Source organism: Pecten maximus, chromosome 13 (assembly GCF_902652985.1).
Source record: "Pecten maximus chromosome 13, xPecMax1.1, whole genome shotgun sequence".
NCBI classification, from domain to species: Eukaryota; Metazoa; Mollusca; class Bivalvia; order Pectinida; family Pectinidae; genus Pecten; species Pecten maximus.
Window position 1 is genome coordinate 9,883,968 of NC_047027.1, and position 14,517 is coordinate 9,898,484.

General features: G+C 41.1%; 1 protein-coding gene across 3 annotated transcripts in view; it reads right to left on the reverse strand.

The window, feature by feature from the left end:
* Positions 1 to 14,517, reverse strand: part of LOC117341478 (leucine-rich repeat serine/threonine-protein kinase 2-like) — an 80,591-nt gene that overhangs the window by 11,605 nt on the left and 54,469 nt on the right. For all 3 annotated transcript variants that reach the window (XM_033903346.1, XM_033903347.1, XM_033903345.1), the window contains 8 exons: positions 14,333 to 14,406; positions 10,464 to 10,527; positions 8,605 to 8,670; positions 7,979 to 8,146; positions 7,431 to 7,529; positions 5,978 to 6,103; positions 1,395 to 1,502; positions 854 to 958 (listed from right to left, as the gene is read on the reverse strand). In XM_033903346.1, coding sequence (XP_033759237.1) covers positions 854 to 958; positions 1,395 to 1,502; positions 5,978 to 6,103; positions 7,431 to 7,529; positions 7,979 to 8,146; positions 8,605 to 8,670; positions 10,464 to 10,527; positions 14,333 to 14,406 — 810 coding nt within the window. The remainder of the gene's footprint in view (positions 1 to 853; positions 959 to 1,394; positions 1,503 to 5,977; positions 6,104 to 7,430; positions 7,530 to 7,978; positions 8,147 to 8,604; positions 8,671 to 10,463; positions 10,528 to 14,332; positions 14,407 to 14,517) is intronic.

Sequence of the window (14,517 nt, forward strand, 5' to 3'; positions counted from 1 at the left end):
AGTTGCAACAATGTACAACAATGTATTTTTTACATGAATACACTAATGAGCAACAAAACGGGACGCAACATTAACCCACATGCGTACTGTAGCAAGTAATATAACAGGCTTTGAACATCTTTATAAAGTGTCATAACAGGCCTTGAACATCTTTATAAAGTATAAAGTGTCATAACAGGCCTTGAACATCTTTGTCAAGTGTTATAACAGGCCATGAATATCTTTATAAAGTGTCATAACAGGCTTTGAACATCTTAGTCAAGTGTCATAACAGTCCTTGAACAACTTTATAAAGTGTCATAACAGGCTTTGAACATCTTTATAAAGTGTCATAACAGGCCTTGAACATCTTTATAAAGTGTCATAACAGGCTTTGAACATCTTAGTCAAGTGTCATAACAGTCCTTGAACAACTTTATAAAGTGTCATAACAGGCCTTGGACATCTTTGTCAAGTGTCATAACAGGCCTTGAACAACTTTACCAAGTGTTATAAAGGCCTTGAACATCCATGTTAAGTGTTATAACAGCCTTGAACATCTTTGTCAAGCATTATTACAGGCCTTGAACAACTTTCGCAAGTGTCATAACAGCCCTTCAATATCTATGTCAAGTGTCATAACAGGCCTTGAACAACTTTATCAAGTGTGATAAAAGGCCTTGAATGTCTTTTGAAGTGTTATAACAGGCCTTGAACATCTTTGTCATGTGTTATAGCTGGCCTTGAACATCTTTGTCAAGCATCATAACAGCCTTGAAAATCTTTGTCAAGTATTATAACAGGCCCTGAACAACTTTATCAAGACTCATCAGACAGGTTAAAATCACTAGATCTGTCTCCTGCTGTCCCTCACCTGGAGTCTCTTGTCCGGTGAGTTGTACAGACATTCGTTCAGTAAACTCTCCATGTCTGGCCAGGGACTGGCTCCACGCTGGGTGATAGCCGACATCGTCACCCCCTATAAACAGATGACAATTTATAGGAATTACTGAAATATTACTTCAAACAATTTAAAGATAAAATATCTAAAAACTTAATAATATCGATTTTGATATGATGATAGGACTCTATACCTGTAATTGAGATATCGAACTGAGCAGACATTCAGTAATGCTACCGGACTTTGGCAGAATCATCAATTTTAGAATAAGATACAAGTGGTTCACAGTACCAAACTTTAATGACTATACTTAACTCCCACACTAGGGGATGGGCTCACTTCAGGATAAATAGGGCCAATCATGCCAATATTTTAAGTACTAGTATAGTTGCCATGACAACAATAGTATAGGCTAATGAAAATCTAAAATAAGGTATATCATGAAATACATTTTACATATTCCAACTACAAAAGGTACTCTGAGATTTCTCCATTTCCACTTCACAATGTATACCTCAGCGATGGCTCTGTCCATCTCACTTTTGAACTCAAATTCATCAAACGGATGTCGTCCACTAGTGAGGAGAGCATAAAGTGTGATTCCATAGGAAAACACGTCTGCCTGGAATACAAAAAGTTAAGGGTGTATGCTACCTTGTACATTTACATGTGTACATCTGATGTTTGCCTGAGTTAAGGGTGTATGCTACCTTGTACATTTACATGTGTACATCTGATATTTGTCTGAGTTAAGGGTGTATGCTACCTTGTACATTTACATGTGTACATCTGATGTTTGCCTGAGTTAAGGGTGTATGCTACCTTGTACATTTACATGTGTATATCTGATGTTTGTCTGAGTTAAGGGTGTATGCTATACAGTGGACCCGCGATAATCCGGACGCCGATAGTCCGGAAAACTCGCAGTCCGGACGGAATAGCACGGGAACGGATTTCCGTAACGTTATTTGTACTCACCAGTCCGGAAATTCGGTTTCCGATTCCGGAAGCCCATTTTGGGAACGGAAAGTACTTTTCATTAGTAAATTTCCCCCGCTAATCCGGACGATTTTTTCACCACGAGGAGAGAAAAATGTCGGGCAAGTCACCCGTGTCGACAGCTGTACAGACTATCGCTTGACACTGTGCGTAGTCATAGCGACCGCTGCCAGGTCATAGCCCCGGGTGTTTACCTGTGTTACAATGTAGCTCTGTTTTTATAACGGTACATTGCTTTTCTTTTCGCCCAATAATCTATTTGACCAGTCACTAATAAGTCGTCAGATACCGCTGATTTACTTCAGTAAGTGTCACATTGTTAAGTGAATACGGGTTTAATAATTATCGGACAGCTTGGGTAGTTCTCGCTGGTGTCGCGTACTTTTAAATAGGTAGCTTGGAGTTTCTGGTACAGCAAAGTGAGTTACGATTCACCACATAAATTAATGTTAATTATTACGTGGCGTATGTCTGAATTTTATTTACACGATTAAAAACACACAATATTGTGAATAGTTTTTATTATTATTATCCAATCAGAATAAATGGGCGTAACGTGATGCGATAACTTCTTATATAAAGACTGTGAACATACCAAACTACACATTGCAACTTATTCATTGTATCTTCATACTTACGTAAAAATCATATAAAAAAGCATGGACTAATGGTAAGTTGTACATAGTTGGTCTTTCATTTCACGTTTCTGATTTACGTAACAAACGTACAATGTACATAGCAGTTCGTTTATTTCAGGTTTTTAACTTACAGTAAAAAAAACCCACAAAAACACAGACTGTTGGTAAGTTGTAAAAACCGGGTCTTTCATTTCAGGTTCATAATTTACGTAAAAAAACGTACATTGTACATAGTGGGTCTTTCATTTCAGGTATTTAACGTATGTAATTTCTACTCGTTTGTGAACCTCTGGGACGTAACCCATGTGTGTTGTTTGTAGGTCACATATGCCCGCTATAAATAAAACAACTTTCACTTCACATGTTCTTTTAAAAACATTGTTTATTTTTTAAGTTTCTACAAAATAAAAGAAAACAAGAATCATATCAAGAACATAAGTATATTTATTTTTTAAAAAGACTGACTATTAGACGTGTTTATGAAACGTCATTAAAACGTCCCGTATTGTATATAATCAAGGGAGATAACTCTTACACAACAATTTTTTTTGGACCTGGTAGACGAAATTCGGTAGTCCGGAAAACTCGTAATCCGGACGGTTTGGGCTGGGAACGAAGGTGTTCGGATTATCGAGGGTCCACTGTATTGTACATTTACATGTGTACATCTGATGTTTGTCTGAGTTAATGGTGTATGCTATATTGTACATTTACATGTGTATATCTGATATTTGTCTGAGTTAAGGGTGTATGCTATATTGTACATTTACATGTGTATATCTGATATTTGTCAGAGTGAAGGGTGTATGCTACCTTGTACATTTACATGTGTATATCTGATGTTTGTCTGAGTTAAGGGTGTATGCTACCTTGTACATTTACATGTGTATATCTGATGTTTGTCTGAGTTAAGGGTGTATTCTACCTTGTACATTTACATGGGTGTATCTGATGTTTGTCTGAGTTAAGGGTGTATGCTACCTTGTACATTTACATGTGTATATCTGATGTTTGTCTGAGTTAAGGGTGTATTCTACCTTGTACATTTACATGTGTACATCTGATATTTGTCTGAGTTAAGGGTGTATGCTACCTTGTACATTTACATGTGTACATCTGATATTTGTCTGAGTTAAGGGTGTATGCTACCTTGTACATTTACATGTGTATATATGATATTTGTCTGAGTTAAGGGTGTATGCTACCTTGTACATTTACATGTGTATATCTGATGTTTGTCAGAGTTAAGGGTGTATCCTACCTTGTACATTTACATGTGTATATATGATATTTGTCTGAGTTAAGGGTGTATGCTACCTTGTACATTTATATGTGTATATCTGATGTTTGTCAGAGTTAAGGGTGTATCCTACCTTGTACATTTACATGTGTACATCTGATGTTTGAGTTAAGGGTGTATGCTACCTTGTACATTTACATGTGTATATCTGATGTTTGTCTGAGTTAATGGTGTATGCTATATTGTACATTTACATGTGTATATCTGATATTTGTCTGAGTTAAGGGTGTATGCTATATTGTACATTTACATGTGTATATCTGATATTTGTCAGAGTGAAGGGTGTATGCTATATTGTACATTTACATGTGTACATCTGATGTTTGAGTTAAGGGTGTATTCTACCTTGTACATTTACATGTGTATATCTGATGTTTGTCTGAGTTAAGGGTGTATGCTATATTGTACATTTACATGTGTACATCTGATGTTTGTCTGAGTTAAGGGTGTATTCTACCTTGTACATTTACATGTGTATATCTGATGTTTGTCTGAGTTAAGGGTGTATGCTACCTTGTACATTTACATGTGTACATCTGATGTTTGTCTGAGTTAAGGGTGTATTCTACCTTGTACATTTACATGTGTATATCTGATGTTTGTCTGAGTTAAGGGTGTATGCTACCTTGTACATTTACATGTGTATATCTGATGTTTGTCTGAGTTAAGGGTGTATGCTATATTGTACATTTACATGTGTACATCTGATGTTTGTCTGAGTTAAGGGTGTATTCTACCTTGTACATTTACATGTGTATATCTGATGTTTGTCTGAGTTAAGGGTGTATTCTACCTTGTACATTTACATGTGTACATCTGATGTTTGTCTGAGTTAAGGGTGTATGCTACCTTGTACATTTACATGTGTATATCTGATGTTTGTCTGAGTTAAGGGTGTATGCTACCTTGTACATTTACATATGTACATCTGATGTTTGAGTTAAGGGTGTATGCTACCTTGTACATTTACATGTGTACATCTGATATTTGTCTGAGTTAAGGTGTATGCTACCTTATACATTTACATGGGTGTATTTGATTTCTGTTCGAGTTAAGGCTCTGTATCTTGTGCATCAAATGTGTATATTAGAGCACTGTTCCACTAACAGATAAATAAGTCTAATGATCATAAGTGAAAGAGTAGGACTCCATATATGGTATGATACTTACAGTAAAGGAGTAGGACTCTCCATATATGGTATGATACCTACAGTAAAGGTGTAGGACTCTCCATATATGGTATGATACCTACAGTGAAGGAGTAGGACTCTCCATATATGGTATGATACCTACAGTAAAGGAGTAGGACTCTCCATATATGGTATGATACCTACAGTAAAGGTGTAGGACTCTCCATATATGGTATGATACCTACAGTGAAGGAGTAGGACTCTCCATATATGGTATGATACCTACAGTGAAGGAGTAGGACTCTCCATATATGGTATGATATATCGGTACCTAAAGTGAAGGAGTAGGTCTCTCCTTATATGGTATGATACCTACATTGAAGGAGTAGGACTCTCCATATATGGTATGATACCTACAGTGAAGGAGTAGGGCTTTCCATATATGGTATGATACCTACAGTGAAGGAGTAGGACTCTCCATATATGGTATGATACCTACAGTGAAGGAGTAGGACTCTCCATATATGGTATGATACCTACAGTGAAGGAGTAGGACTCTCCATACATGGTATGATACCTACAGTGAAGGAGTAGGACTCTCCATACATGGTATGATACCTACAGTGAAGGAGTAGGACTCTCCATATATGGTATGATACCTACAGTGAAGGAGTAGGACTCTCCATACATGGTATGATACCTACAGTGAAGGAGTAGGACTCTCCATATATGGTATGATACCTACAGTGAAGGAGTAGGACTCTCCATATATGGTATGATACCTACAGTGAAGGAGTAGGACTCCATATATGGTATGATACCTACAGTGAAGGAGTAGGACTCTCCATACATGGTATGATACCTACAGTGAAGGAGTAGGACTCTCCATATATGGTATGATACCTACAGTGAAGGAGTAGGACTCTCCATACATGGTATGATACCTACAGTGAAGGAGTAGGACTCTCCATATATGGTATGATACCTACAGTGAAGGAGTAGGACTCTCCATATATGGTATGATACCTACAGTGAAGGAGTAGGGCTCTCCTCGGATGACCTCGGGTGCTCGGTAGGCAGGTGTCCCTTCCTGGGCCAACAGTCCATCCAACGTGGCGAACCGTGCGATTCCATAGTCAGAAACCTTGGCATTTATCTGTGTTGAAACAGTTTATAAATCTACATCACAACATTTATCTGTGTGTACAAACAGTTTATAAATCAAAGTTACAGGTGAGATGAGGGCAGACATACAGGTAAGTAGAGATCGAAGTTACAGATGAGTAGTGGTCAGACTTAGAGGACACTTCCGGTAAGACTGACATGTGAGTTGAGGTCTGAATTACAGGTGAATTGAGGTCAGACTTACAGTTGAGTGGAGGGCAGACTAACTTGCGAGTTGAGGTCTGACTTATAGGTGAGTTGAGATCAAGACTTACAGGTTATTTGAGGTAAGACTTACAGGTGAGTTGAGGTAAGACTTACAGGTGAGTTGAGGTCAAGACTTACTTGCGAGTTGAGGTCAGAATTACAGCTTATTTGAGGGCAGACTTTCTTGTGAGTTTAGGTACAATAAATATGTAATATTTACAGGGGAGTTGAGGTCAAGACATACAGGTGATTTGAGGTCAGACTTACAGAACAGTTGAGGTCAGACTTACAGAACAGTTGAGGTCCAGATTTACAGAACAGTTGAGGTCAGACTTACAGAACAGTTGAGGTCAGACTTACAGAACAGTTGAGGTCCAGATTTACAGAACAGTTGAGGTCAGACTTACAGAACAGTTGAGGTCAGACTTACAGAACAGTTGAGGTCAGACTTACAGAACAGTTGAGGTCAGACTTACAGAACAGTTGAGGTCAGACTTACAGAACAGTTGAGGTCCAGATTTACAGAACAGTTGAGGTCAGACTTACAGGTGATTTGAGGTCAGACTTACAGAACAGTTGAGGTCAGACTTACAGAACAGTTGAGGTCAGACTTACAGAACAGTTGAGGTCATACTTACAGAACAGTTGAGGTCAGACTTACAGAACTGTTGAGGTCAGACTTACAGAACAGTTGAGGTCCAGATTTACAGAACAGTTGAGGTCAGACTTACAGAACAGTTGAGGTCAGACTTAGGTCAGACTTACAGAACAGTTGAGGTCAGACTTACAGAACAGTTGAGGTCAGACTTACAGAACAGTTGAGGTCAGACTTACAGAACAGTTGAGGTCAGACTTACAAAACAGTTGAGGTCAGGATTTACAGAACAGTTGAGGTCAGACTTACAGGTGATTTGAGGTCAGACTTACAGAACAGTTGAGGTCAGACTTACAGAACAGTTGAGGTCATACTTACAGAACAGTTGAGGTCAGACTTACTGAACAGTTGAGATCAAGACTTACAGAACAGTTGAGGTCAGACTTACAGAACAGTTGAGGTCAGACTTACAGAACAGTTGAGGTCAGACTTACAGAACAGCTGAGGTCAGACTTACAGAACAGTTGAGGTCCAGACTATAGATGAGAACGTTGTCCGGTTTCATGTCTCGGTAAACGACCATCAACTGATGTAGATAGACCAGGCCCTCGGCCACCTGTAAATGTATAGTGAAAAAGATTGAGATATTTCTGTCTACATCACACAGTTGTAATTGATCACCCTCTACCACACCTCCCTATCACTATATACCAGGACAGGGAACCAAAAACATCATGCATTTGTTCTTGGAACAAAGGAATGTCTGAAAAACTGATTAACATGAAGTGTGATTATGACAGGCTATAAGGTAATGTGTGAATGATATGATGATGTAAGCATATAATATTATAAAACACTCAAATTTTAGCACACTGATGAATTTTAACAGATTAGTGTGATGATGACAATGCTTGTAGCAATATTATTACAGAAACTACTGTTAGTGCAATCACAACTTAGCTAAATGTTTTAAGTGCCAAAAACACCAGAATAAGTTAGATCTGATAAAATATGTAAATACCATTATACACCACAGTATGGTACAGGGGGCAGACTAACACTTACCTGTAGGGCTATCCTGTGTTGCATGATACGATCTAGTGGTCGGCCAGATTTGAGAACATTTCCCAGGGATCCCTTAGGAGCCAGCTCTAGGACGATGACACGGGGCTGAAAGCTGACCCCTAAAAGTGACACAATGCTGGGGTGATTCAAACACCTAAGTACAGTGGCCTGAAAATAATATTATTGCTGATATAGATTGTCTTTTAAAAAAGCATAGCTAGCACATTTAGGTTATATACAAAATAATTAAAATATAAAATAATTGTTGATTTAACAAACATGTCCTAATTCAAAAGAAACAAAAAGCCCATGGGCCTTAACAGCCACTTGATAAGAATTCATCCATATATACTGATAGTTGATGTTAGATTTGTTTTTAAACTAGCTAATTCTTAGAATTTATATCCCTGCGTTCCCCCCTTCCGTGAGGGGGTAATCTGATAATAGTTGTTGCCGTTATTTCACGGAAACCTCCAAAAATTACATTCAAGGGGCCATAACTCCGCCAAATAACGACCAAATTCTGTTCTATAGCATACATTGTAAGACAGACTACAGGTTCTGATTAGACCAGGTGAGCTTACAGGCCAAAATGGAAAGGTTTACTTATTTTAATTGGTCCTTACCTCCTGTCTTTGCATCTTGTGAGGGTGTACTGCTCCGACCACGTTGAACACTTTCACGGCCGCGGCCTAAAACAACAAATTGTCCACACCTATCTGTGTCATAACACTGAACACTATATAATTAAAGTTTACAATGAATTTGATTTTTTAACAAGGGCCCAATGGGCCCAAATCGCTCACCTGCAATGCAGTGATCTTTTCATATATGAATCCTGCAGTTATTTGAAAGCATGCTACAGGACCAATATAATGTCTCTTTGCACTTTGGCTTTTCACTAAAAGTCATTTAAAGATTTAAGCATACTTGATCGACGTGACCTTGAATGTGAGTCAGGGTCATTCATTTGAAAAAACTTGGTAGCCCTTCACCCCAGCATGCTACAGACCCAATATTAACTCCATGGGACTCTTGGTTATTGAGAAGAAGTCGTTTAAAGATTTTAGCCTTTTTGACTCCTGTAACCTTGAATGAAGGTCAAGGTCATTCATTTGAACAAACTTGGTAGCCCTTTACCCCAGCAATTTACAGACCCAATATCAACTCCATGGGACTCTTGGTTATTGAGAAGAAGTCGTTTAAAGATTTTAGCCTTTTTGACTCCTGTGACCTTGAATGAAGGTCAAGGTTATTTATTTGAACAAAATTGAGAACCCTTCACCCCAGCATGCTACAGGCCAAATATTAGGTCTCTGGGACTGTTGGTTATTGAGAAGAAGTCATTTAAAGATTTTAGCCTTTTTGACTCCTGTGACCTTGAATGAAGGTCAAGGTCATTCATTTGAACACACTTCGTAGCCCTTTACAGCAGCATGCTACAGACCCAATATCAATTCCCTGGGACTCTTGGTTATTGAGAAGAAGTCGTTTAAAGATTTTAGCCTTTTGGACTCCTGTGACCTTGAATGAAGGTCAAGGTCATTCATTTGAACAAACTTGGTAGCCCTTTACCCAGCATGCTACAGACCCAATATCAATTCCCTGGGCGTCTTGGTTATTGAGAAGAAGTTGTTTAAATATTTTAGCCTTTTTGACTCCTGTGACCTTGAATGAAGGTCAAGGTCATTCATTGGAACAAACTTGGTAGCCCTTCACCTCAGCATGCTACAGACCCAATATCAAGTCCATGGGTCTTTTGACTATTTAGCAGAAGTCGTTTAATTTTTTTTAGCATATTCGACCCCTGTGACCTTGAATGAAAGTCAAGGTCATTCATTTGAACAAACTTGGTAGCCCTTCCCCCCAGCATGCTACAGGCCCAATATTAGGTCTCTGGGCCTTTTGGTTATTGAGAAGAAGTTGCTTGAATGGAAAAGTTGACGACGGATGGACGGCCGGATGGCCGGACGGACGACGGACGCCGCGCCACGGCATAAGCTCACTTGCCCTTCGGGCAGGTGAGCTAAAAATGAGGTTGTCAAGTTATTGGTAATTTGCTTTTCACCTAGAATGTTGGAATTAAACTCTCTAACTTTCAGTAACTAAAATTTCTTTAAATAATGACTATATCATTCTATAGCTTACAATTCTTTTTCATGTCATTGGGCCATTAATCAATATAAAATATCTTAATGACCACCTCACCATAATTATATATATACAAGTACATTCAGACACCTGCCATTCCAGTCTACACCTATATCTGTCTATTAACCAACACAGTATGAACATTAGAAATACAAAAAAAAAAAAAAACAGAAAAATAATAAGCTTAAAACTTTGATACACAGGATATGATTTTTTTTGTTCTTTCATTGCAATCAAAACAGTTGAACAATTTATTCCCAACCAATTTTCAGAATTTCTCACACATTTATTAACCAGGATTTATTTTTCGTGTTACTAATTTAACCCTCCTCACCTGTCCTTTGTAGGTCCCTCGGTACACAGCCCCGTAACCACCGTCTCCCAACAGGTTGTCAGGACTAAAATAAGAAACGCTTAATTACCCTGATATTTATCTACAAATAGTTAAGCATTTGTCTACAAGTAAACCTCCTTCTTCATTTATACAGAAACATGATTCTTAAATTATAATTAGTTAAACGTGGTTCACAAGTAATCCCTCTCCAGACTTAAATGTGCTACACTTTTACACTAGAGGAGGGGATAATTTGAGGATGAATACGGTACTAAACTTTTACACTAGAGGAGGGGCTAATTTGAGGATGAATATGGTACTAAACTTTTACACTAGAGGAGGGGCTAATTTGAGGATGAATACGGTACTAAACTTTTACACTAGAGGAGGGGATAATTTGAGGATGAATACGGTACTAAACTTTTACACTAGAGGAGGGGATAATTTGAGGATGAATATGGTACTAAACTTTTACACTAGAGGAGGGGCTAATTTGAGGATGAATATGGTACTAAACTTTTACACTAGAGGAGGGGCTAATTTGAGGATGAATATGGTACTAAACTTTTACACTAGAGGAGGGGCTAATTTGAGGATGAATATGGTACTAAACTTTTACACTAGAGGAGGGGCTAATTTGAGGATGAATACGGTACTAAACTTTTACACTAGAGGAGGGGCTAATTTGAGGATGAATATGGTACTAAACTTTTACACTAGAGGAGGGGCTAATTTGAGGATGAATATGGTACTAAACTTTTACACTAGAGGAGGGGCTAATTTGAGGATGAATATGGTACTAAACTTTTACACTAGAGGAGGGGCTAATTTGAGGATGAATATGGTACTAAACTTTTACACTAGAGGAGGGGATAATTTGAGGATGAATATGGTACTAAACTTTTACACTAGAGGAGGGGCTAATTTGAGGATGAATATGGTACTAAACTTTTACACTAGAGGAGGGGCTAATTTGAGGATGAATACGGTACTAAACTTTTACACTAGAGGAGGGGATAATTTGAGGATGAATACGGTACTAAACTTTTACACTAGAGGAGGGGCTAATTTGAGGATGAATATGGTACTAAACTTTTACACTAGAGGAGGGGCTAATTTGAGGATGAATACGGTACTAAACTTTTACACTAGAGGAGGGGATAATTTGAGGATGAATATGGTACTAAACTTTTACACTAGAGGAGGGGATAATTTGAGGATGAATATGGTACTAAACTTTTACACTAGGGGAGGGATTTATTTGAGGATGAATATGGTACTAAACTTTTACACTAGAGGAGGGGATAATTTGATGATGAATATGGTACTAAACTTTTACACTAGGGGAGGGATAATTTGAGGATGAATATGGTACTAAACTTTTACACTAGGGAAAGGCCTTTATTTGAAAATGAATATGATAACAAAACTTCTACAAAAGAAGATATTTCACCTGTAATTAAAACTGAAATATTATTGAAATAATTATCTAAAATCAACAAATGAACAAAGGGTAAATCAGAGATCTTGTGGAAATAGGAATAACCTAAGGGTTATTACAAAATTATTATACTGAGGGGTGTGAGGTGTGGAAGGGTGTGAGAGTGTGAGGGGTGTGAAGGGTGTGAGAATGTGAGAGGTGTGAGAGTGTGAGGGGTGTGAGGGTGTGAGGGTGTGAGGATGTGAGGGGTGTGAGGATGTGAGGGGTGTGAGGGTGTGAGGGGTGTGGGGGGTGTGAGGGTGTGAGGATGTGAGGGGTGTGAGGTGTGGAAGGGTGTGAGAGTGTGAGGGGTGTGAGGATGTGAGGGTTTGGGGGTGTGAGGATGTGAGGGATGTGAGGGCGTGAGGTTTGGAAGGGTGTGAGGGGTGTGAGGATGTGGGGGTGTGAGGGGTGTGAGGGGCATGATGAATGTGAGGAGGGGCGTGTGGTTTTGGGTGTGAGGTGTGCGGTGTGGTGAGGGGTTCACTGGGTGTGAGGGGGGTGTGCAGGGGCGTGGTGGGTGGGGATTGGGTGGGTGGCGGTGGGGGTTGTTCCCGTTGGGGTGCGGTTTAGCGGTGGCCCGTGGGCGGGTTGGGTGGGTTGGGTTGGGGTGGGGTTAGGGTGTGGGGGGTCGTGGTTTCGGGGGGGGGTCTTTTTTTGGGTGCCGGTGGGGGGTTGGGGGTTGTTTGTGGGGTGGGGGTTGGGTTGGGGTTTTGGGTGTCGGGGGGGCGGGGTTACGGTTCGAGGTTTCGCTTCGGCGGCCTGGGGTGGGTGTGATGCCGGTGTCTGGGTGGGGTGTGGTGTGCGGCGTGTGACTATCGTGTTGTTGCCGGGGGTTGCGGGGTGGGTTTGTTGGTTGGGGGGTGGGCGTGACGTCGGGTGGCTGGGTCCTTTCATCGGGTGGCAGGGGGTGGGCTGTTCGGGGGAGGGGGGTGGGGGGGGTGTGGAGGGGGGTGTGGGGCAGGGTGAGGGTGGGGGTGTAGGGGTGAGGGGGGGGCGGGTGTGAGGGGGGGGGTAGGTTGGGGGGGTGGGGGTTGGGGGGGAGGGGTGGGGGGGGCTGTGGGGGGTTGGGGGGGGGTGGGAGGGTGAGGGTGTTGGGTGGAGGGGGGGGGGGGGGGGCCTTAACGGTGGAGGGTGCAGCGGTAGGGAAGGGAGGAGAAGGTGGAGAGGGTGGGGGTGTTAGGTTGGGTTGCGCGGGTCGGGGGTGGTGTGGGCTGGCCGGTGTGCAGAGGTAGAGGGTGTTAGGGGGGTGTGTGGTGTGGGGCTGAGGGTGTAGGGGTGTGAAGGGGTTGGGGTGGGGTGGGGATGACCTTGTTCAGGACCTGCACTACACGGTGTGCAATTAGGACACGGGACACAGAAAGGGGGGGCTTTTCCGCCTGAGGCCCCGCCGTGTCCACCGTAATTTCTGGAATTTCTTTTCATCAATCCTTCTAAACTTCAACAGCATATGGTATTGAAGGTGGTTTACATGGGCTTTGGATACTAAAAAATTACTTTCTGCAATGTCGAACTGGTTGGTGATGGCAGTTGGAATTTCGTTAGGGATAGGGTTTTTGGAAACAAAAAATTTTTAAATTTGGGTTCCTTTGGGGTTTTGGTTAAAGAAGTCTGGGGGTTAGGTGAACCCCCTGGGGTTGGGGAAAGGGAATTCCCAAAATTCTCCATGTGGGGGGGAAAGGGGGGGGAGTGAAGATACGCGGGGGAAGGGATTGTAATGGCCGGAATTTTCATTCATGGTTGGGGAGGGCTGTTTGGGGGGGTTTAGGCGATTTTGGGGGGAAAAGGGGGAAACCGGCTTTGGGGGGGGGAAAACCCCGGAAAAAAGGGAGGGAAACCGGGGGTGGAGGGGCTGCGAGGGGGGAAACCTGAAAAACCCCTAGGGTTTTTTTCCTTTTCTGTAGTTACGCCAGGACTTGGCCCGGGGCCAGGTTTCCCGGGTGTTCTTGTGTCCGGGTGTGAGGGTGCGGTGTGCGGGTGTTGGGGTTCGGGTGTGGGGTGTGGGGTGTTCGGTGTGCGGTTGGGGTTGGTGTGCGGGGTGTGCGGCTGTGCCGGCTGGGGGGGTGTGCAGGTGTGTTCGCGTGAGGGTGTGATGGTGTGAGGAGTGTGAGGGTGTGAGGGGTGTGAAGGGGTGGGGGTGTGAGGGTGGGGTTTGAAGCATTTTTTCAGAAATCAACCATCCTGAAAATGATAAATCATATTTAGTATCAAGAACACAAGAAAAATGGGGCTTTTTCCCAACCACTCATTAAAGTACCTCCCACCTCTCCCACACAGATATTTCTGGAATTATCTGTAATCATCAGAATTCTTTTAAAACTTACAATCAAACATATCGGTATTGTATAGTGTTTCCATTGGTTACCATTTAGGATATCTAAAAAATTACCTTTCATCAAATTCGAACTTGGATTGGTCGACTTGCAGCTCTGGTTTTAAATCATTCAGCATGATATCTGGGGCCTAAAATGTTGAAATCTCAAATAATTCTAAACATTTCATCGATCCATAAAGTTATTTTCTTTGAAAACATTTCTGATCATTTTGTTTAGAGAAAGTAAAGTTACTAATTGA